This window comes from Trachurus japonicus, chromosome 6 (assembly GCF_045865225.1).
Source record: "Trachurus japonicus isolate A0001 chromosome 6, Traja_1.0".
Taxonomy (NCBI): domain Eukaryota; kingdom Metazoa; phylum Chordata; class Actinopteri; order Carangiformes; family Carangidae; genus Trachurus; species Trachurus japonicus.
The window spans coordinates 4,746,476-4,770,619 of record NC_140912.1 but is presented as its reverse complement, the minus strand read 5'-3'; the positions used below and the strand labels follow the sequence as shown (position 1 = coordinate 4,770,619).

Sequence of the window (24,144 nt, the reverse complement as noted above, 5' to 3'; positions counted from 1 at the left end):
GTTAATATATGTCTTAAATAGACGACAGCAATCACTTATATAGAGTGTTTGGTCTGAAACACTGGTGTGTCAGTCACTCTGCTCTGCTGTAAGCCGAGGAGAAAACTTTCCTTGTATCCTACAACCTTTATCCAATGAGGAGAGAGAACGGCATAAAGGGGCGGTCCTCTCTGTGTGTGCAGCCAAGGGATGCGCATGAATGTGGTGACGTAGGGACGAGGGCGGGGACTGCTAACTCCATCGGCTGACAGGAAGTTAGCCAAAACCACCGGATCGCTTACTTCTGCTTTAATTACGATTAATTAATTACACAAAAATTAACGCATTAAAAAAATTTACGCATTTTAATCGCACTCATTTTTGCACCACGGAACGTTTCTCACTTTTATACTGGAGCACCAACTAACGTTCATGACTTCAGACAACAACAATGAACGAAGAAACAGATGAGACTGCTTTGATTGGCCCCATGGATGGGAAATTATGTCTTAAAAAGCAGATGGATGGCAGCGTAGACAAGAGCATGGTTGTGTGCAAATTATGCAAGAAGGAGTTTGTGTATCACCGCAGCACATCAAGCCTCAGATATCAACCTAAATGCTAAGCATATAGCAGCTAGCGTTAGCGTGGGAGCTAGCATGGACGTTAGCCCGACTCCGAGTACAAGGACCCACACCCAACCCACACTCAACCAGATGACTGGTTTCAGGACCAGGGTAACTAAGTCCACGTCTGAAAAAATAACCAACTCCCTGGCTCACTGGTTTGCACGCGACTGTAGACCACTTGGAGTGGTGGGAGATAAAGGGCTGCAAAAGGTAGGCTACTACAGATTGCAACGTCTGACACAACATATGAGCTGCCATGCAGAAAGACAGTGACAAAAGGGATCAAGTAGCTTTATGACAATGAAAAGGAAGATAAAGGGAATTTGTTGGAGAAAGCCAAATATGTTGCCCTGACCGGGGATCATTGGACCTCGGTTAGCAATTCAAATTACCTCGGTGTGTCGGCACACACTCAAGTGGCGTTTTCACTCATTTGCCTTGACCATACAGAAGACCAGCACGGCACTTTGCTGAAAACGTGGCAGAAGATTTTGAGTCTTCTTACCTCCCCACTCTTTCTTTTTATAACAATTTGATGGGAACCATGTACGAAAATGAATTTCACCCACCTTTTTACTCTGTAAATTTGTTATGCGACAATAAACCTGATTCTGATTCTAAGGACCTAAAGTGTCTACCAAGAGAAGAGCGAGGAGGGGGTGCGGACCAGCGTTGAGGCACTGCTGCGAAAAGAATCAGACAGAGCCACTCCAGAACCCACAGAGGAGCCAGCAAGGAAGAGGAGCCTCCTGCTGTTTAATTCAGACTCTGAATCAGAGGATGAAGAGGGGCCCAACAGGGCTCTGGGCCGTTACAGGGCAGAGCCCACCATCAGTGAGACAGACTGCCCACTGCAGTGGTGGTCAACTCATGAGGGGGCCCATCCACAGCTTTCTGCCCTGGCCCGCAAGTATCTCGGCATCCCTGCCACTTCTGTCCCTTGCAAGAGACTTTTCTCACTGGCAGGTAGGCTAACATAGTTCAAAAGAAGAGGGCAGCCTTGAGCTCTGAAAATGTGAACAGGCTAGTTTGTAGAAGAAGTAGTAGTAGTACTTTTAGAGGTATCCTGAGGCCAATGGGCTTGTTGTTACAGAAATGTTGATCAAACAGTGGCCTATGCAACAGAGAGATTTTATTTTTCATCAGGATATTGGTAGAGTAGGAGGGATGAAGGTCAATCACTAGCACTTTTTTATTTTATTTTAACTGGTACACTTGTTTTTATATTTTTGGCGTTTTTGAACACAGTATAGATAGACAGGAAAGGGGGAGGCAGAGAGAGGGGGAAAGACATGCAGGATTCAGGAAAGGTCTGCCCGACGCGGGATTCGAACCGGGGACGCCTGCGTTGAGGACTGTAGCCTCTACATGGGGCGGCCGCCTTAACCACTGCGCCACGCACTGCCTCATTAATAGGTACACTTGTTGAACTATTTATTATGTTGTTGTTGCAACTGGCACTTTATGTTGAGCTGTTTATTGTTTTGGCCAAGGTTATTTAGAGAGAGTTGGACTGAAATTGATTTGATTAGATCAACTGTTGGTAAAGTCTGTTATGGCCTCTGAAGATAGATGTTTTCTAATATTTAGGGTTTCCAATGTGCTGAATGTATTGAAAGTATTGTGTTTTACTTAAAAACAAAGTGTTACAGTTTGCAGAAGGTCTACCTACCTATAGGCTACCTGAATCTCTGAAATGTATGCTATTGCTACACTTAATGGCAAAAATTGCACTGGTCTGTTGGTCTTGAAAAAAGAATAAACAATGTTATGTTGCTTAAGCTTAAGTATTCAGTCATTATTCAATGGTATACTAAAATCCATGTGAAAAAAATTGCTTCTCACTGTTCTCAGGTCAAATATTTCTATGCGATTAAAATGTGATTAATTTTGATTAATTAATTACGAAGCCTCTGATTAATTAGATTAATTTTTTTAATTGAGTCCCGGCCCTAATTTTTATATTAAGGGATCATTCAACATTTTGGCAAATTCTCCTACTGCCATAATCTCCATAGTCATCGCAGTAGGTTCATTACCTTTAATTATCGGTGCATGTTGTTTTGAGATCTGCAGGGCAAAGACGTGAGCTGCTAAGTGAACACAATGGAGGTGAATAGTACAGGTCCCATGTCCGTTCAAACTCAACAAATACACAACCCAACAACTCCAGAAAGCTCTTGTGGACAAGTTGTGACCTGCACATTCACCACGCTAAGAAATAATCATGTGACATTACAAGACTGAGTTGTTTTCGAGGCAAATGCACAGCTGGATCTTGTAGTGTATTATCCACCACAATCTACATTACAGAGCACAAGTAACGGAAGTAGGCTAGTTATGAGCTATTTTTGGAACAGCTGAGCCGAGTGGTGAGCTATCAGACCTACGCTATGGAGGCCCATGGGATTTCTTGGTTTCCCTCATCAAACTCATCAAATACACAATCCAACAATTCCATTATGGCAATGGGAATGGGCCAATTTGCCAAAATGTTGAACAATCCCTTTATAGCCTCATAATAAGAAATCTTCAGCACCTATAAAGGACCTAAAGATGAGTGATTTTTACTGCACAGCTTCACCAACACAAGTGTTGTAAGAAATAACTTTATTGCTTCATTGCTATCTCTAGCCAATAGGAAAATAGCTCACAATGAGACAAAACAGTTGCGCAACAGTTGCTGTCTTGTTACCTTTGGATGCCTGGCTGGCACAGGTGGGTTGGGTTGAAGCTGGAGGTGCATGGGTGCTGGTATTTACGCAGACCGCGTTTCAACAGGTTGGAATCTAAGGAGCTGCTGGTGGACTCACTCAGCTGGACTCACTCAGCTGGACTCTGCTGGCTGACGACATGTTTGATTTGACCAAAGAGTGGAGCATCTCATTTGCAGGCTGTGGATTTATGTGCATTTATTATGTCGGTGCCACCAGCTGCATCCGGGACCGGTTCCCTCGGCTCCTGCAGGACGCGTCTCGTATGTATGGAGCCTCTGCAGGGTCTCTGATGGCTGCTGTTCTAACCATTGGGGTCCCTCTCGGTAAGTAAGTGGTCAGTCCCTCCTCCACACTCCAAACTTCAGTCAGAAGCTGATCACTTGGTACAGTGATCAGGGGCGGCAGTGGCTCAGGTGGTAGAGCGGGTCGTCCAATGATCGTAGGGTTGGCGGTTCGAATGCCGCTCTGTCCTGGTTACTGCCGTGGTGTCCTTGGACAGGACACCTTACCCACCTTGCTCCTGATGGGTCGTGGTTTGCGCCTTGCATGGCAGCTTCTTCATTATGCCAGTGATCATGGATTTATATTGGTTCATTTACTGTCCATACCCACTCGTTCAATAATCTTGCACTCCATGTATTGTTTTCATTTTTGCATCATTGTCTATTGTTTCTGTAGTGTTGTATGGATGTCTCTCGTTTCGTATTGCAACCTTTGTGTCCTTGTTTTGTGTATTTTAATGGCCTGAGGCCTTTTTAACGTCATGCCGGAGGACTACAGTTGTAAATTAGCCTTCAGCTAACACTGGCACATTCACAGAAATGTTCATTTATGTGCACTGTCCTATATAAATAAATAAATAAATATTAGCAGATCATCTAACTGAAGGCTTTCCTCTGTGCAGAAAAGTGCTGTGCTGAGTTGATGCTCATGGCCAAAGAGGCCAGGAAGCACAAACTGGGGCCCCTGCACCCAGCCTTCAACCTGGTAAAGTTAGTGCAGGACTCTCTCCTATCGATCCTTCCAGAGGATGCCCATATCCGAGCCTCCGGCCGGCTCTGCGTGTCCCTGACCAGGGTGTCGGACAGGAAGAATGTGCTGGTGTCGGAGTTCAACAGCAGAGAGGAGCTGGTTCAGGTACGTGTCACAGGTCATTAAGCAGAACCTGGAAGGGTTAGCTGAACCTGGAAGGTGACGGTCACTGACTGACTTCATTAATGAACAGTGTTGATGTTTTTCAGGACGTTTTCATTTCAACATATGGTAGTAACACTGTGCTTTCCCCAGGCCCTTGTATGCAGCTGCTTTGTCCCTTTCTACTGTGGTCTTATTCCACCTACCTACAGAGGAGTGGTGAGTCAAGTTTTTTATAAGTTTTATCTTATCTCAGTATGTTGATGGTGAGATTCAATCAGTTGGTCAATGTCACAGCTCAGCATTTGTCAGACTTTTATCTTCCTAACAAATTGCAGTTTTGTTTATTATTTTATTATGAAAATCTAAGTGGAGCAAGAGTCAGGAAATTAAGAAAGAGGATACTGCAGCAAGGCCTCAGCTTTAATGGCTTGGTCTCTACCAGGTGAGAAACCCAGGCAGCCCAGCATTTGTCACTTGTAATGGTGATAACAGGAGGAAAAGTGGAAAAGGTCCTTCCTCAAGACAGCCTGTCAGATAAGCAGAGACCTCAGTGGTTACATCATGTTCATATACACCCCCCCCCCACAGCGTTATGTGGACGGTGCCGTCAGCGACAACCTGCCTCGATGCCACTTGAAAAAGACAATAACGTTTTCTCCATATGCCGGTGAGAGTGACCTCTGCCCCCGGGTGAGCACGCTGAACTTCCATGAGGTGCGCTTCAACAACGTCAGCATCCAGGTCAACTCAGAGAACATGAACAGAGTGGCCAGCACCTTCTTCCCTCCAGGGCCTGAGGTGAGACGCACAAGCTTCTGACTTTTAGTAGCTTTTCTATCAGGTTTTCTCAGGCTGTGAGATTGTATCACCACTCCCTGCAACAGCAATTTTCCCATTCATTTAAAGGGATAGTTCAACATTTTGGCAAATTTGCCCATTGCCATAATCCCTATAGTCATAGCAGTGGATTCATTACCTTTAATTATCGGTGCATGTTGTTTTGAGATTGGCGGGGCAGAGACGTGAGCTGCTCAGTGAACACAATGGAGGTGAATGGAACAGGTCCCCTGTCCCTCATCAAACTCATCAAATACCAAATCCAACAACTTCAAAACGCTCTGGTGGACAAGTTGTGACCTGCACATTGGACATGAAACAATAATGTAACATTATGAGACAGAGTCATTTTCGAAAGAGCCCGAAAGAGCGACATGGGCCCGCCTTCCAGTAGGCCCACCACCCGCAGGAAGGATCATAAGGGGCTGGTGTGTTGTGTTCTGGGTGGCAGTCGTGAGGGGGGCCCCGGCGACCCAATTCCTTGACAACGATTCTAGCTTTAGGGACATGGAATGTCACCTCGCTGGGGGGAAAGAGCCTGAGCTCGTGCAGGAGGTTGAATGGTACTGGCTAGAGATAGTCGGGCTCACCTCCACACACAGCCTGGGCCCCGGAATGTAATGGAAATTTTTATGTTATGACCCTTGATTGAACTTTGAAGATAGCGCAAGTTGCACTTGTACGCTGTGCATAGAGCAGTATGCAGATGTCCGATGGTTCCTGTTATTTTATGATAATTACCCTTAAGCAAGCAGTTGTCTCCATATCCAAAACCACAGTGAGATGTCAACGAAATGTCAACTCGCTGAGGTGTGAAAAGACCACATCAGACCCTCGGTTACAGACAACCACGAGCTTCCTGCCTTCACATACAAGTTAACCTTATAATAGCCCAATGGTATGTCATGAGCGCTGAGTGCAAACTTGTACTATGTAAACTTATTCTGCAAGAATGCAATAATGTTATTGGACAATGTATGATGCCGCCTCCAAGGAGGAGCATATGGCTCCTTCCTGCTCTTGTGCCTATGTAACCTGACGTTACCAATTCTCAGTGTGCACTCTCGTACAGACTTTTGTGTGTATGACAGTCCACCTCTTGCAAGATCAAATAAAGTACTTAAGTGAAACCCTTCTTTGCTGGACTTCGATTTTCTCTCTCACAAGTTAAAGGAAATTTCCACAACAGGAACCCAACTCCTTGAGAGAGGCTGGACTCTCTTCCACTCTGGAGTTTTTTTTTTTTTTTTTAAAGTATATTTTTCGGCTTTTTTTGCCTTTATTTGATAGTGATGACAGTAGAGATAGACAGGAAATGGGGAGGCAGAGAGAGGGGGAATGACACGCAGGAAAGGTCTGCCCGACGCGGGATTCGAACCGGGGACGCCTGCGGCGAGGACTGTAGCCTCTACATGGGGCGGCCGCTCTACCCACTGCGCCACGCACCGCCCCTCCACTCTGGAGTTGACTGCGGTGAGAGGTGGCGAGCTGGTGTGGGCTTGCTCATAGCCCCCCAGTTCAGCTGCCATGTGTTGGAGTTCTCCCCGCTGAATGAGAGGGTCGCTTCCCTGCGCCTTCGGGTCGGTCACTGTTGTCTTAGCCTACGGGCCGAACAGCAGTGCAGAGTACCCGGCCTTCTTGGAGGCCTGGGAGGAGTACTAGAAGGTGCTCCAACCGGGGACTCCATTGTTCTGCCGGGGGACTTCAACACTCACGTGGGCAGCGACAGTGTTACCTGGAGAGGTGTGATTGGTGTTTTGTTATTGGACTTCTGTGCTAGCCACAGTTTGTCCATAACGAACACCATGTTCGAGCATAAGGGTGTCCATCAGTGCACGTGGCACCAGGACACCCTAGGCCAGAGGTCAATGATCGACTTTGTAGTTGTGTCATCTGACCTCCGGCCGTATGTCTTGGACACTCGGGTGAAGAGAGGGGCTGAGCTGTCAACTGATCACCACCTGGTGGTGAGTTGGATCCGCTGGCAGGGGAGGAAGCTGGACAGACTTGGCAGACCCAAGCATATTGTGAGGGTCTGCTGGGAACGTCTGGCAGAATCCCCTGTCAGGGAGGTCTTCAACTCCCACCTCCGGGAGAGCTTTGACCGGATTCCGAGGGAGGCCGGAGATATTGAGTCCGAATGGACCATGTTCTTCACTTCCATTGTTGACGCGGCCGTCCGGAGCTGTGGCCGCAAGGTCTCCAGCGCCTGTTGCGGCGGCTATCCCCGAACCCAGTGGTGGACACCGGAAGTAAGGGATGCCGTCAAACTGAAGATGGAGTCCTACCGAGCCTGGTTGGCTCAAGGGACCCCCGAGGCAGCTGACGGGTACCAGCAGGCCAAGCGGACGGCAGCCCGGGCGGTCGCGGAAGCAAAAACTCGGGTCTGGGAAAAGTTCGGGGAGGCCATGGAGGAGGAGTACCGGTCGGCCTCGAGGAAATTCTGGCAAACCATCCGGCACCTCAGGATGGGGAAGCAGTGCTCTGCCAACACTGTTTACAGTGGAGGAGGGGAGCTGTTGACTTCGACTGGGGATATTGTTGGGCGGTGGAAGAAATACTTCGAGGATCTCCTCAATCCCACTGACACGCCTTCCGCAGAGGAAGCAGAGGCTGAAGTCACTGAGGTAGTCCGGAAGCTCCTCAGTGGCAAGGCAGGATGAGATCCGCCCTGAGTACCTCAAGTCTCTGGATGTTGTGGGGCTATCTTGGCTGACACGCCTCTGCAGCATCGCGTGGCAGTCGGGGACAGTGTGGACTGACAGACCGGGGTGGTGGTCCCTCTCTTCAAAAAGGGGGACCAGAGGGTGTGTTCCAACTATCAGGGGATCACACTCCTCAGCCTCCCGGGGAAAGTCTATTCCAGGGTGCTGGAGAGGAGAATTCTGTGAACCTCAGATTCAGGAGGAACAATGCGGTTTTCGTCCTAGCTGTGGAACACTGGACCAGCTCTACACCCTCCACAGGATGCTTGAGGGCGCATGGGAGTCTGCCCAACCAGTCCACATGTGTTTTGTGGAATTGGAGAAGGCGTTCGACCATGTCCCGTTTGGCATCCTGTGGGGGGTGCTCCGGGAGTATGGGGTCGGAGGCCCTCTGCTGAGGGCTGTACGACCGGAGCAGGAGCTTGTTTCGCATCGGCGGCAATAAGTTAGACCTGTTCCCAGTGCATGTTGGACTCCGGCAGGACTGCCCTTTGTCACCGGTTCAGTTCTTTTTTTTTATGGACAGAATTTCTAGGTGCAGCCAGGGGCCGGAGGGGGTCCAGTTCGGGAGCCACTTGATTTCATCTCTGCTTTTTGCAGATGATGTTGTCTTGTTGGCTCCCTCGAGCCAGGGCCTTCAGGATGCACTGGGGCGGTTTGCAGCCGAGTGTGAAGCAGCTGGGATGAGAATCAGCACCTCTAAGTCCGAGGCCATGGTTCTCGACTGGAAGAAGGTGGTTTGCACCCTCCAGGTCGGGGGAGAGTTCCTGCCTCAGGTGGAGGAGTTTAAGTATCTTGGAGTGAGGGAAGGATGGAGCGTGAGATTGACTGGTGGGTTGGTGCAGCGGCCGCAGTAATGTGGTTGTTGTATCGGCCCATTGTGATGAAGAAGGAGTTGAACCAAAAGGCAAAGCTCTCAATTTACCGGTCAGTCTACGTCCCCACCCTCACCTATGGTCATGAACTCTGGGCCGTGACCGAAAGAATGAGATCCCGGATACAAGCGGCCGAAATGAGCTTCCTCCACAGGGTGGCGGGGCGCTCCCTTAGGTGAGGAGCTCTGTCACCCGGGAGCAGCGGCGGCTCCAGAAAATTATTATTGGGGGGGTAATGAAGGAGCCAGACTGTTTATAGGAGGTGCTAGTGAATTTTGACACGACAAACATCAACAAATAATACTATAATAGATATGGATTTACTATTCCCATACACTACACTACATATTGTGAAATGCACGTTACTAAATGTTTATCATATAATAACACAAGCATATTTAACTACTTGTATTTATGAATGAACAAATGCCAAACAACAAGCACAAGCAAACAATAAAAAACAAAAAAAAGAAGCGACAGTCTGTTTAACTGACATGTTTCAACTGTATAATTATTCACAATTTTCTGCCCTCTGCTGGTCAAAAGTGACAATTGCAACCTGAAGTATACTATAAAATGCCAGTGCACCACTGTAATATTTTGCAGTCTTTCATGCTCACTAATGTTCTGTCTCAACAGGTAATGTCTGAAATCTGCCAGAAAGGCTATATGGATGCTCTCCGCTTCCTGCAAGAGCAGGGTGAGGCAACATTATAGTAACTTTTAAGAGGAAAAAAACACAGTATGATACAGTACAACTTTTTAAAAATGAACCACCCATCACAGGTCTGATCAGCAGTGAGTCTCCACTGAGGAGTTTGGAGACAGACTCATCTGAGGCTGCAGAGCCCAGTCAGAGGCCCCAGCAGAACGGACTGAAGCCTCCACAGGAACAACACTTCTGGCTGGATCCACAGCTCGTACACCAGCTCCCAGCTGACATCAGCAAGGGTGGGTGTAGTTGGAACCAATGAGATCCTTCTTGAACTTGTTGTGCCACTTCAATATATTCGATGCAGTACATTTCTACTTCTGTGTCAGTGCTGTGTCAGGCCTGTCGAGAATCACACACCTCGGGGGGTCTGTTGGGCCACATGACCGAGAAAGTGACCTCGTACCTGCAGCTCCCCCGCACTCTGCCTCGTGTCTCTGCCTACTCTCTCGCCACCAGGTAAAAGTATATCATTAAACTAGACTGTATTTAATCTATTGCACATAAAACTGTTGACCAGGGAGATGATCTCTCTTCCTACTCTCCTGTTTGTCCAGTAGGAACCACTAATCTGATAGCGAGAAAATCTGAAAATACCAATTTTTAGAAAACCAGAGTTCAAAGGGTTCAAAGGTTACTTTATTTATACACTCAGGTAAATTTTGTTTGCAGTAAATCACATTTATGACATTAATAGACAAACGGCACAGTACATGTGACAGGACATACAGTACATATAAAGTGACAACAGTGCTCGAGAGTAAGAGATTAAAATGAATCAAATAAGACCAAATAAAACTCATTAATTCATTAATTAATTCATTTTCTATACCGCTTATCCTGCACTAGGGTCACAAGTGAACTGGAGCCTATCTCAGCTGACTTTGGGTGAGAGGCGGGGTACATCCTGGACAGGTCGCCACTCGCCAGTCTATCGCAGGGCTAACATATATATAGACAGACAACCATTCACACTCTCATTCACAGTCGCCAATTAACCTAACCTGCATGTCTTTGGTCTGTGGTAGGAAGACGGAGTACCCGGAGAGAACCCACGCATGCACGGGGAGAACATGCAAACTCCACACAGAAGGAACTCAAAAAAAACAAATAAAAACCAACTGTGAAACTAAATCCAACTTTTCTTCAATACTGAATAGTTTACCATAATTATTATATTTGTCAGTTTCACTTAAGTAGAAATTAATTATCGGGGGACTTCCATCACTGCTAATTATAAATGCTCTTTTGACACTATAATTATATGATATTTCAGACTGGTGAACTGGATCCCAGATGTGCCCAGGGACATGAGTTGGTTCTATAGCAAGGCTGAGGAATTCTACAAACAGGCGTGGACGGACAGGCCTGAGGACGATGTCAGGTAAACAAGACTGAGACATGAGACCATGTTTGCTCTCATGTACTGGACAGGTTGACTAGTGGACATTATGATCTTATGGGAGTAATAGATTATCGACACAGAACAAAAATTGTTTTCTTTTTGCACCAATCTTCTCTGAAACTTCTGGATTGACTAAATAAGATGAACGTTGTCTTCACCTTTTCCAGTGAATCCCCTCTACGTAGATGTACCAGCCTGCCTTTAGGCCTGAACCTGCAGGACATCAGAAGTGAAGACACAAACCCTCTCCCCGTGACCCCAGAGGCCTCTCCAGCTTCCAGCCACACCTTCACCTGGAACCCACACAGTGAGGTGGACCACATGACCCTGACTCCACCCCCCACCCCCTCCCTCAGCTCCAGACCAGGGCTTGAGGAGGCCTCCGCAGAGTCATCTGAAGGTGCAGGCGGAGGCTGGGGTCTGGGCAGAGCTGTGGACTGGATCAGAAACACAACACGCACTACTTCAAACCACTGATCTGTACTGCATTCGAGTAAACCTGTTTAATGTTGCACTGAGAAAGACAGAGTGAAGATGTTGAATAAATTAATGCAAACTTGTCATGTGCTTCACTATCAAAGAAAATATTCAATGTAGAAAGAAACTGATTATCTCCCAAAGGTAAACCTTTATCTCCTGTGTCCTGCTTCAAGTTTCCTTCACAGCATCTTTATCAGTGTTCTAACAAATAAGACCATATATATTAAAGCTGCAATGATCAATATTTTTATATTAAAGGGATAGTTCGACATTTTGGCAAATTCTCCTACTGCCATAATCCCTATAGTCCTTGCAGTAGGTTCATTACCTTTAATTATCAGTGCATGTTGTTTTGAGATCCGTGGGGCAGAGACGTGAGCTGCTAAGTGAACACAATGGAGGTGAATGGTACAGGTCCCATGTCCATCATCAAACTCATCAAATACAATCCAACTCCAACTCCGAAACACTCTGGTGGACATGTTGGGACCTGCAGATTCACCACGCTATGAGATAATAATGGAACGTTACGAGGCTGAGTTGTTTTCGAGGCAAATGCACAGCTGGACCTACATTACAGACAACAAGTATTTGCTTCATGTGTTGCACTGTTAGTTAATCATACATTATTATCTCATAGCGTGGTGAATGTGCAGGTCACAACTTGTCCACCAGAGTGTTTTGAAGTTGTTGGATTGTGTATTTGATGAGTTTGATGAGGGACAGAGGACCTGTACCATTCACCTCCATTGTGTTCACTGAGCAGCTCACGTCTCTGCCCCATGCATCTCAAAACAACATGCACTGATAATTAAAGGCAATGAACCTACTGCTATGACTATAGGGATTATGGCAATAGGAGAATTTGCCAAAATGTTTAACTATCCCTTTAACAATGGGTCAACTTACTGTTTACAACTTGGTCATGCACAGCTTGTTATGACACATTTTAAATCCAAATCTACAGTTTGTAAAATGGGAGTAAACTATCATTTGAAGAGAACCAACAGAAATAAGCAGCTTCCTAAGCAGCTTACAGACTTATATATTGCTCACAGCTAAGATACACAGGAAGGTTGTTATTGGAGACTAAACTGTTGCTTTGGATAGAGAAAACCATTCAAAACATATTTCAGTTTTTCAGAAACATGGAAAAGTTAATTTTTCAATATAAAAAATGTTCCTGGAACAAAGTTAGGAAAAAACAAATAGCATCTGGTTACCTATATGTATTTGTGCAATCCACGGTCAACATTTAATAACATGATATTATTAATATTATTATTATTATTTTACCAATATACTTGTATTATGATACTTTTATATCCATCTATAATAATCTCACATGAAACAAACTTCAGGTTGTGCTCTGCTGTTATTCCTCCCACAGTGCTGTGTGCAAATGGATGTTGATTAAGTACGGTATGAAAACAGTGTCACATGTCCTACAGTGGCCCCATGGTGCTAGTGGGTTCAGTTATTCCAGCTTGTTTTCTATTTTGAAACATGTGACGTTTGAGCCTAGTAAGTTGTGCAATAACATCCCATAGCCGACTGACACGCTGCCCACTTCACCTAAGATAACACATCAGTTTACTTGTGTATGAAATACTGGATGTTATCCAAGTAGACCAGCTGAACTCTGACAGGTGACTGAAGGGAAGGAAACGTTAGAGATGCAGTTTTGAGATTCCATCAGACTTGGCAGCTGATGGAGAGCGAGGAGAAGATGTTTGAGTGGGATGAGGAGTGGAACATCTCCTTTGCAGGCTGTGGATTCAGGAGTATTTACTACGTGGGAGCTCTGAGCTGTATCCTGGAGCGGGCTCCACGCCTGGTTCATGGTGCTTCTAAAATTGGTGGAGCTTCTTCTGGTTGTCTTGTTGCTGCAGTTCTGGCTGTTGGGATTCCCATCGGTGAGTCACATCACAGATCAGAGCCTTCCCTCCTCTGTCTAATGTACATTTTGTATTGTGTACTGCAATCTTAACCTCTGTTTATGTCTCTGTATATCTGTGTTTGAAACAGACATGTGATTTCCTATCACAGGAATTAATTCCCCCGCATATACAGTAGATACGTGTGTCGCTTGAGTTACATCATTGAAATCTGACTCCTCCTTTCTGTAGTTATGTCGCACCACACAATTGAGAATAAAAGTTAAAAGGTTCTGGAACTTGGATTGGTTGGGAACCATGTTGAGTTAAAATAACAAGACACAGGGTTGAAATAAAACACCATTTATTTACAATAAAATGTGCATTTCTGGTGGGCTGGGTTTAAGATGATTGCAGCACAGCCTTCAATCGGGGGGAAGCGGGGCAATACTCTATATTCCTACGACGACACAGCAAAGATGAAAACAAGTCCAGGTAGATGGTTCATAAAACCAAAATAGATCGACAGAGGTCTTGTGACCTCAACTCCTCGCTGGACTTTCCTAATTAGGAGGCATTAGTGGTACCCCAAGAGGGGAGGGGGGCCCCCCTCTTCCACAGTCCCACACCGTCTAATGCCTCAGCCTTTATTGAGCTTAGTCTCCTACAGCCTGCTGCTGCTGATCTCTAGGAAGGAGTTAGAGTCAGAGAGAGATGAACAGGGAAAAGTATTCAACTTTCCTCTTCTTTTGGGTGCCAGCCATCCTCTGAGAGAGAGAGGTGGGGGGGGGGTTCCAGGTAAGTGGGGAATCCTCACGGTGCGTTCAGGTGCACTGACACTGTAGGACATCCAGAAAACACACTAAGGCTGGTTCAAAACACCATGTTATGACAGTTATATCTTAGCCCTTCACTTACTGTGCAGAGATGCAGAATGGATATATTTCATAGCCTATGTAAAGAATATATTGAGAACAGGTAAAAGCCATGTGTTTTATTATATACACATTACATTTTTAGATTTTCCTCTTGTAATGATTGAAGTTCTGAGTCGCAGGCGAAGGGCAGGGGTTTGTTATCGCAGTTCAGGTGGAGTTCATGTAATAGTGAGGGCAAATTCCAGAAGTGACACTGAGTTCAAAGCCGAGGACAGTGAACGAGTGAAAAACATCCTTCTCCCTTATCTCATCCACACACACAGTAATCAGTGACTCATGAAAACAAAAGATCAGTACAGTTAATTTGTAATTTGTCACTTTCCCTAAAGGTGTTTTTCAACCTTGGGGTCGGGACCCCACGTGGGGTCGCCTGGAATTCAAATGGGGTCGCCTGAAATGTCTAGTAATTGATTAAAAACAATTACTGATAAAAATATTCTTTTAACTAATTATTATTCTTTTTGAATATATGATTAAAAACACCACACACAATCTTAAACAACTGTATTCTATACTTTCACTTTCTCAACAACAAATCGAGTTCAAATAAAATGCGGCTTATAAAAATATGATCTCACCCATGATTGACAGCCACGATCACATGTGATCGGGGGTCGCCAGAAATTTGTGATGTCAAAATGGGGTCACGAGCCAAAAAAGGAAGGGAACCACTGCTCTAAAATCTGACGATGCTGCATTTTTCTCCCCAGAGCAGTTCTGTGCTGATGTGTTGACCTTGGCCAGAGAGGCCAGAAAACACACACTGGGAGTTTTCCACCCGACCTTTAGTCTGCTGAGGTGGGTGAAGGCGTACCTACTGGAGAAACTTCCTGAGGACGCCCACCTCCGGGCCTCTGGGAAACTCTGTGTGTCCCTCACCAAACTGGCCAATGGAGAGAACGTGTTGGTGTCGGAGTTTGACAGCAGAGAAGAGCTCATTCAGGTAGAGAGGAGGAAACAAAGCACTGACAGGTTTGGTCTGAGTGGAGATTAAACAGTCTCTCTTTGCAGGTTCTCATGTGCAGCTGCTTTTTCCCTGTTTACTGTGGTTTCATCCCCCCTTCATACCGCGGAGTGGTGAGTCTATGCAGTTTTACACCAGTTTCACTTTGCTTCACTGTCCCTGTATTCTGCTTCAGATCTACAGCTGACAAGTTCCTGAGGAAGGATTAGCAAGAAATGCTCACACAGTGAAGGTTCACAGCATTTTTTACTTTAAAGGGAAAGTTCAACATTTTGGCAAATTGGCCCATTGCCATAATCCCTATAGTTTTAGCAGTAGGTTCGTTACTTTTATTTGTCAGTGCAAGCAATTTTTAGAACGGCGGAGCAGAGCCGTGAGCTGCTCAGAGCTACACTACGGAGGCTCATGGGATTTCTTGGTTTCCCTCATCAAACTCATCAAATACACAATCCAACAACTCCACAACGCTCTGGTGGACAAGTTGTGACCTGCACATTCACCACGCTATGAGATAATAACGGAACGTTACGAGACAGAGTTGTTTTTGAGGTAAATACAGAGACTGCTTGCTGAAAAACTGTCCCTGAAGGCAACGTGCATCAGCTGTTTTGCATGAATTTACCTCTAACACAACTAGCGTGGTGAATGTGCAGGTCACAACTTGTCCACCAGAGCGTTTTGGAGTTGTTGGATTGTGTATTTGATGAGTTTGATGAGGGAAACCAAGAAATCCCATTAGCCTCCGTAGCTTAGCTCTGAGCAGCTCACGGCTCTGCTCCGCCATTCTAAAAATAGCTTGCACCGTCAAATAAAGGTAACAAACCTACTGCTATGACTATAGCGATTATGGCAATGGGCCAATTTGCCAAAATGTTGAACTATCCCTTTAAAGCCTCATAATCAGAAATCTTCAGCACCTATAAATAGGACCTAAAGAGGAGTGATTTTTACTTGTTGTATAAGAAATAATAAACTTTATTGCAGGAATTGTCGGCATTGTGTCCAGCATTTTTGGCCTATTTTATTGGACATGAAACATTTGGTATCACTCCCTCCACTGACACTAACACCCACAAATAAAAGTTCCTGCTCTCTCTTTACATGTTACACATAGTTATCAGCAAGAAATCAGCAAGTGAACATAAGTAGAGAGGAAAACACAACACAAACAATACATGTCTCTTATATAAAGATCCAATCAGCAGAGAATGGAGTCTGCTTTGAAAGTGTGAATTGCAGTTGCGTTTTATTGTGAAAGTATTCAGTCAGCCTCCCCTCCTCTCAGCACTACATGGACGGAGCCCTGAGCAACAACATGCCTCTGTTCGAGCAGAGAAACACCGTCACCATGGCGCCGTTCTCGGGTGAGAGCGACATCTGCCCCGCAGAGGGAACGTTCAACCTCTTGGAGGTGCACTACGGCAACGTCAGCATCCAGGTCAACACCGGCAACGTGCACCGCGTCTGTACATCCTTCCTACCCCCCAGACTTGAGGTAGGTGAGTTTAGAAGTAAGTGAATCAGTTCATCGTAAGACGTGCAGGCAGATGATTGACATTTGTTGTCGACAGAAGCTGGCTGAGATCTGTCACAACGGCTACATGGATGCTCTTCGTTTCCTGAGAGAAAGAGGTACTGTAAGCTCCTCCACCTCCTCCTGCTCAGGCTTCGACTTCTTTGATTCACACATGTAAAAGAAAAATCAACCGTTCTTGATCTATACAGATCTGCTCGGGACACAGTGTCCTCCCCGCAGTTTGGTGGCAGAGATGGAGCTTGTGACACCTTCTTGTTGTGAGCTGGTGAAGGGAGAGGAGTCCAGGAAGACACAGCTGAACGGACCAAATCCTAGACAGGAGGAGCGCAGCTCGCTGGACCACCGAGTCATAGAGAACCTCCCAGCTAACATCCAAAAAAGTGAGTGGGACAGGTGGGACGGAATACCTTGAATTGGTGGTTCGTTTCACAGTATATTTATGTTGTCTGTGTGTGTGTGTGATAGTCCTGTGTGAGGCCTGCAGGGAGAGCCAGGATGGTGTCAGGTGGTGCTCTCAGCTCACTCACTTCCTTCCTGTCAGAGTGGTTTTCTCCCTGCTGACCGTCCTCATGCTGCCCGTCCAGCTGATCTCCATCCTCATCAGAAGGTAAAGATGACACGTTGATCATGTGACCAATGGGAAAAGAATGGTCAAAAATAATGACAACATTCATTCTGGCTACAAACATCAATCTCTTGTTGTGACAGTGTGATACAGTCGGTCTGTTCAGCCATTCACAGACTGCTGACGTCTGCCACAGATTCCTATGGAGCCAAGAACAACAGGTGTGTGTGAACATGTATACTGTGCATATACATATACTGTACATCCATCCAGAAAAAGAAGTGACCCGCAACCCTCTATGACAATCTATATAACTGTATATGAAATTCAGAAAATCCAGAAAAGCAACTGCATATACACCGATCAGGACTAACATTCAATAACACTGAATAACACTACATCATGGCACCTGTTAGTGGGTGGGATAGGCAGCTGGTGAACATGTTGTCCTCAAAGTTGATGTGTTAAATCAGTAAAAATGTTCAGTGTAAGGATCTGATCCAGTTCTCCAAGGACGACTGGGTCTCTCATGAGCCGCAGCTGCAGCTCTTGTGGGCTGTTCCCGGTCTGCAGTGGTCAGGATCTAGGAGGAACAGTGGTGAAGCGGCCACAGGCTCATTGATACACATGGGGAGAGAAGGCTGACCCATGTGCTCCCATCCAACAGACCGTAGCTACACAACACTCAGACTGCTGAACAAGTTCATGCTGCTTCTGATAGAAAGCTGTCACAACACAGTGCAGAGCAGTTTGTTGTGTATTTGGCAGCAAAAGGGACCAACACAATATTAGGGAGCTGGTATTATGGTGTTATGGTTGATCGGTGTACATTAGAGTCATTGCTCAAGTCAAGGGAAATCATTTTCATAAATTGTTCATTTCTAGACCTATGGACCTTGTAAACACTGAGATGAGGATGATGTAAGTATTTTCAGTGGTACACAGCATCATCATGACCACAGCATTAGTTGCAGCTAAAAAACTAGCCCTTAGTGCAGTGTTTTTCAACCTTGGGTTCAGGACCCAATGTGGGGTCGCCTGGAATTCAAATGGGGTCGCCTGAAATGTCCAGTAATTGATTTTAGGCTTACTGATAAAAAAAATATTTTTTAAACCTAATTATTATTCTTTTTAAAAATATGATTAAAAACACCACACACAATCCTAAACAACTGTATTCTATACTTTCACTTTCTCAAATTGAAATCAAGTTCAAATAAAATGCAGCATAAAAAAATATCTGGGGTGGTGCATCTTGATTGACGGGGTCACCAGAAATTTGTGGGGTCATGAGCCAAAGAGTTTGGGAACCACTGCCTCGGTGTTATTAGAGTAAGACCAGCAGTTAGTAACCCTGTTAAATTATCACTCTTGTCTCTGTGTCTTCATCTAGTGTGTCTCAGGAGCAGCGCTACAGAAACAGCTCCTCTGGCTCAAATCTCAGAAACCAGGAGAACAGGAGGAGGTGGAAACCACGGACTTCCGCTATCACTCCAGTTTCCAACAACAACCTCCACTGGGACAACAACGGCGACCTGGGTCTTCTGTCCCTCACCTCCAAACATCACATTTACCTGAAGTGACATTAAACCCAAGGTGTAAATGGACACATCATAAACCATGAACCAGGCAGGACTACAGACTATTTTTCATTTATCACTTATATTTGAGGAATCAATACCATCTCTGGCTATAATAAAAAGAAAAGACAGCCAATAGTGGGTGATGTGGATAGAGCTGATGAACTCAACCAGTTCTTCAACAGGTTTGACACTGCAGCCATACCCACTTCCACTCCTCCTACACGTGTGCATCTTCACCACAGCTCCTTCCTCTCCTCCTCCTTCTCCTACATGTGTACATCTCCAGTGTAGCTACTTCCCCTCTCACACCTGTACCTCCACTCTTGTCTGTCACAGAGACAGGGCTGAGATTGGAGGTAGGAAGACTATGATCTGAGAAGGCAGCTGGCCCAGATGGTGTGTTGTGTGTCCAAGGCTGCTTCAAGATGGTGCTGCCCAACTGTGTCAGCCTCTCCACAGGATCTTCAACCTGAGTCTGCAGTTGGGGCTGGTGCCAGCACTGTGGAAAACATCCTGGATTGTGCCGGTAACAAAAATAAATTGTCAGGCTGAACTAAATGACGACAGACACAAGGATGGATCCAAAAAACAGCAGTGCTGGATGGCTCCTTTCTCTTTGCTGCAGGGTGGAGAGATCCAGAAGATCCTTTGTGCCTACAGTCATCAGGCTTTTTCATTCTGCAGAGGAGCTGAGATGTGCCACAAAAAAGTGGTACATTTTTGCCCCATCTCATATTTGAACAAATTCAAAGGGATTTTGTCCAAATGACTTCTATTTGGTGAACCTCATCTAGAAACTTTGGTGATTAAAAGTTATCAGAAACTTGTCTGTCCATCAGTGGGTGTGGTAGCCCACCATCGATGACTCACCAGAACAGCTTCAAAATTTCACAACACCCTGGGGGGTGTTGTGAAATGTGAAATTTTGTAACAGTCTCTCCCAGTGGCGGTGTAGTGAATGTTGGTCCTTTTCATTTTCATTTCATGAAAAAAATGATGACAACTGACCTCTGTAGCACCTCCCTGAAAGTAGTGAGAGTAGGTGGATCAAAATCCGTAGGCTCACACAACAAGTCCAGACACACAAAAAGTCTCTGGCAGCCATGGTCTTAAGGACAGGAAGCCAGACAGTTTGATTTGATTGGTCATTTTGAACATCATTTTTGCAATTTCTGGTATTCCTAGGGATTTCATCCAATTTATTTCATATTTGGTGAACTTCATCTTTAGGCCTGTGATTAAAAGTTATCAAATTTCCATGACTCACCAGAAAGATTTGAACAGCTCTCACTCCCACATACCTCATTAAAACAGCATCAAAATTTCACAACACCCTCCCCTGGTGGGGGGTTGTTTTTGAGGCAAATGCAGAAACTGCTTGCCGACGGGAACGTGCATCAGCGGTTTTGCATGAATTTACAACTCTGTCTGGTAACGTTCCGTTATTATCTCATAGCGTGGTCAATGTGCAGCTCACAACTTGTCCACCAGAGCGTTTTGGAGTTGTTGGATTGTGTATTTGATGAGTTTGATGAGGGAAACCAAGAAATCCCATGTGCCTCCATAGCGTAGCTCTGAGCAGCTATGCAGTATACAGTATTTCCAATTTAAAAGTAGATAAACTGAAGAGTCTACTTATACAAAAGAAATCCTGCTTAATCATCACCTATGGGCTTCTTCTCATGTGTGGTGGTGACTGTGTCTGCAGAACCCAACCCTGCCTGTATTGTGATATTTTGGTCTAGTCGGGACATTTCTGGGCAGGGAATCTGTGTGACATCAATAGATAGATAGAAGCTAATCTATTGCTATTCCTATATATTGTGATTTTGAATTTAAACATGCAACAAAAATTGAATATTCAACTTATCCACCTTTTTCCGAACGTCAAAAACGTAGCCTGTTTTGCTCTTCCGGTGGAATTTTATGTTTACGTTTCCATGGTTTCAGTAGTCGCGGTAAATGCATGGATTTCTTTTTTTTTTTTTAACGAAAATCTGTAAAGCGCATGGATCATCACTCCAGCTTTTAACAGTGGATATCACACAAATTGACATCCGTGTTAAAAGCCAGCGTTAATAGATCCATGCGTTTACCGCAACTATGACAACGACTGAAAACCATGGAAACGTAAACGTAGCTACAATTCCACCAAACCGGCAAAACCGGCTTCCGGGTTTGCCCATAGATGACGTTCGGAAACTTGTGGATAAGGCTGAATTGTCTAATGTGACATCATCAGAACATTCCAAAAATAGAACATTCAAAAAATGGAACATTCAACTTGTGACATCATCAGAACATTCCAAAAATGTAACGTTCAACTTCAAAGGCCAACTTGTCTACTGTGACATCATCTGTGACATCATCAGTTCAATTATTAGCAGAAAAGAGCAACAAAAATGGAATGTTCAACTTAAAAGGCCAAATTGTGACATCATCCGTGACATCATCAATAACATCATCAGTTCATATACAGTAGTTAGAATAGAGCACTTGAGCTCATTGCCTAATATCACTGAAACTGACTGGCCAGAGAGCACAATGTGATTTTACACAACACGTCTTGGACAATTCTTCAGGCTAACACAATGGCGAGTTGTAATACAACATCAAAAAATGAGACAACAATCCAAGAACTCAGAGACAATATCCCGGCCCACAGGCTCACTTTGAGAGAGAAAGCCAGCTGCGAAAGAGAGCAGAATGGGAGGGTCCAACTTCCCCAAGAGCTGGATCAGACCAAACAGCAGCTGGCCACACAGAAATCCATAAAACAACTCTACATAAACAGAGACAAAGACACCAGGAGAGAACTGGAAGACCTCTTCTGCACTGGAAATATCACAGTAAAGAAACTGCTGCAAAAAGACAATGGGGAGCAGCAAGTGGCACATTCACTTAGCCAAGAGGAGCTCATGGCTGAGCTGCAGGCAGAGAGAGAGAAAAACACAAAACTCCAAGAAAAACTGAAACAGTTGGCTTTAGACCAAGACATCCAGAGGTTTGAAGGTGAACTCCTCAGTGCCAGGCAGCAGGTCAACCAACTACAGCATGAGCTAGAGAGAGAAACAAAAGCTAATGCTGCCAAAGTGTGTGAAGACCTGCTCCTGCAGACAACCCTGAGGACTGAGATGGACACGCTCCGTCGCATGAAGACTAAAGAGATCAGCATTCTTCATTATGAAGCATCTAAGCAGGAGCAGCTTCTGAAAACTCACATCAAATATGAAGCCAAACTAAACGATAAGCTCATCACACAGCTCCAAGATGAGAAAGATAAGAACGTGGCTCTCCAGGAGGAAGTGGAGACAATGAGGGCTTTATACCCATACATCCAGAAGTATGAAGCTGAGATCCTCAGTGCCAAGCAGCAGGTCAAGGACCTACAGCACGAACTAGAGAAAGAAACAAAGGCTCGTGCTGCCAGGGTGTCCGAAGAACTGCTTCTGCAGAGCGACCTGAGGGCTGAGCTGGAAGCCCTTCGGTGCAAGGTGGCTGAAGAAACCAGTTCTGCTCAAGAAAAATCTGAGCAAGAGCTGATGACAGAGCTGAAAACTCAGCCTCACCAAGAAGACGTCACGAGCCAGGAAAAGCCTGAAGAGAAGCCCCAAGACCATCCATCCCATCAAGAACTTCCAGATCAATCAGAGAACGAACAAGACGAGCAGGAGGAGGAGGGGTGGGAGGACGAGGAGGGGTGGGAGTGGGAGGACGAGTGTTTCTCTAATTCTGATTCTGACCCTGAACCCACAGAGGCCAACGAGATGGCCTCTGTGGGTTCAGTGTCCCGCTGGAAGAGGTTACGCCACGCCGTGGGGCTGAGGAAACCACAGAGGTGGAAGAGGAGCAGAGAGCCTTCATCCAACATCACTGATACTGACACTCTCCCTTTCCTCCTCTGAACAGCAGACATGAACAGTCTGTCTTTCTTTTCAGCTCTTTCTTTCTGTATTTCTGTATTTTTTCCATTCTTTCTTTTAGTTTTAGCAATAAATAAGTAAATAAATAAACAAATAGATGTCAGTCTTAAAGATATATTTCCTGCATATATTGCCGTACTTAGTAGCTTGTGATTGTACCAAGTCTTTCAAGAACCTGTGTCAGATCAATAGAGTTTAATGGGGAATATTGTAAAATGCTGATTCGGTTTGGTTCAACAATACAACAATATGGTGTAGTTCTGACATGCAGCATGGTGTGCTCCATGGTGTCAGTTTTCTATTCAGAAGTGGGACAGAAGTGCCGTCTAGTGGCCATATCAGTTTATTAAAAATTAAATTGGAATTGGTTTACCACTTTGTGAAAAACAATAAGCAAATGTTTAGGGGGAAAAAAGAAACATATTCTGATCCAGGCCTGGACATCTCTTTTCTACAATACAGGCCATAGGACATTCACCTCTTCCAATGGCTGATATTGTTTAAAAAAGAAAAAATAAGCGCCTACAAAAAAGGAGAAAGAGAAAAAGAAGGGAAAAAAAGAAAAGATAGACGAGTGGTGTCCACTGCTATTTTGCTTATTATATGTTTCATCAATTACATTTTTTGAAATAAGAGCATAATATTGGTGTTGATAGTAAGCCAATGCAATTATAACAATAGAGAGGGGCAGGCACTATAAGTTTTTCTTAATCCTGCTCCTTTTCATTTATGGTGACTATGTGTACATTACGTAAATATGTGCAACCATGTGTAGTATGTATACCATGAATGGAATAAATCAAAATGAAATGAAATTGTGATCTCTGTGTATGGTAGAAAAGGGCCTATTAATATGGAAGATGGATACAATTTCTTTTTTCCATTAACTGAATGCACAGCTCCACTACTTCCTGAACTTAATGCTGCTCTTTTGTTTCCTGTCTGTCTGGTCAGACACCTGGATTAATCAGTTTGTCCAATAATGTCAAATAGGAAATAAAGGAGTAGCATTAAGTTCAGGAAGTAGTGGAGCTGTGCAAGTGTGCATTCAGTTAATGAAGACACATTAAAGGGGAACAATGCAAGTCTGGTCACTTTTCCGCTGTTTTGCTAACCCTCCTCCTGGTCATGTGCATTTGTTTTCAGCGAAGCTGAAACTACTATCTTCAATAGTATCAGACTATAGTGTACAACCTATGTTTCGTGTGAGCTCTTCTCTTTTCTGTTTGCCTCCACTTTAACCATTGTTTTTCTTTTTTCCTTATGACGCATTTTCTCCAA

At 44.9% G+C, this 24,144-nt stretch overlaps 3 protein-coding genes and 1 long non-coding RNA gene across 7 annotated transcripts; 3 read left to right on the top strand and 1 right to left on the bottom strand.

Annotated features, from left to right (window-relative positions):
* The first annotated feature begins 3,409 nt into the window (after nt 1–3,409).
* Nucleotides 3,410–11,502, top strand: LOC146985426 (patatin-like phospholipase domain-containing protein 2). Its single transcript, XM_085778381.1, has 9 exons — nt 3,410–3,648; nt 4,230–4,462; nt 4,613–4,678; nt 5,051–5,260; nt 9,519–9,579; nt 9,666–9,830; nt 9,921–10,050; nt 10,868–10,975; nt 11,164–11,502. Exons 1-9 carry the CDS (start codon nt 3,462–3,464, stop codon nt 11,471–11,473), a joined length of 1,470 nt encoding a protein of 489 aa, XP_085634507.1. The 5' UTR covers nt 3,410–3,461; the 3' UTR covers nt 11,474–11,502.
* LOC146985425 (uncharacterized) lies at nt 11,342–12,894 on the bottom strand. Its single transcript, XR_015035968.1, has 3 exons — nt 12,833–12,894; nt 11,624–11,677; nt 11,342–11,433 (listed from the first exon to the last, which is right to left on the bottom strand). It is a non-coding gene; the product is annotated as an uncharacterized LOC146985425 (long non-coding RNA).
* A 138-nt stretch (nt 12,895–13,032) lies between these two features.
* Nucleotides 13,033–19,132, top strand: LOC146985424 (patatin-like phospholipase domain-containing protein 2). 4 transcript variants are annotated; one of them, XM_085778377.1, is made up of 10 exons: nt 13,060–13,392; nt 15,002–15,234; nt 15,303–15,368; nt 16,541–16,750; nt 16,827–16,887; nt 16,981–17,172; nt 17,258–17,297; nt 17,334–17,399; nt 17,501–17,578; nt 18,751–19,132. In XM_085778377.1, exons 1-10 carry the CDS (start codon nt 13,188–13,190, stop codon nt 18,938–18,940), a joined length of 1,341 nt encoding a protein of 446 aa, XP_085634503.1. In that variant the 5' UTR covers nt 13,060–13,187; the 3' UTR covers nt 18,941–19,132. The 4 variants fall into 4 exon arrangements, with proteins under 4 accessions (XP_085634501.1, XP_085634503.1, XP_085634502.1 ...); XM_085778375.1 differs by having other exon boundaries at nt 13,033–13,392; nt 17,258–17,399; XM_085778376.1 differs by having other exon boundaries at nt 16,830–16,887; nt 17,258–17,399.
* A 2,070-nt stretch (nt 19,133–21,202) lies between these two features.
* On the top strand, nt 21,203–22,845 carry LOC146985423 (uncharacterized). The gene has a single exon (XM_085780430.1). The coding sequence runs from the start codon at nt 21,532–21,534 to the stop codon at nt 22,843–22,845; it is 1,314 nt and encodes a 437-aa protein (XP_085636556.1). The 5' UTR covers nt 21,203–21,531.
* The last annotated feature ends 1,299 nt before the right edge of the window (nt 22,846–24,144 follow it).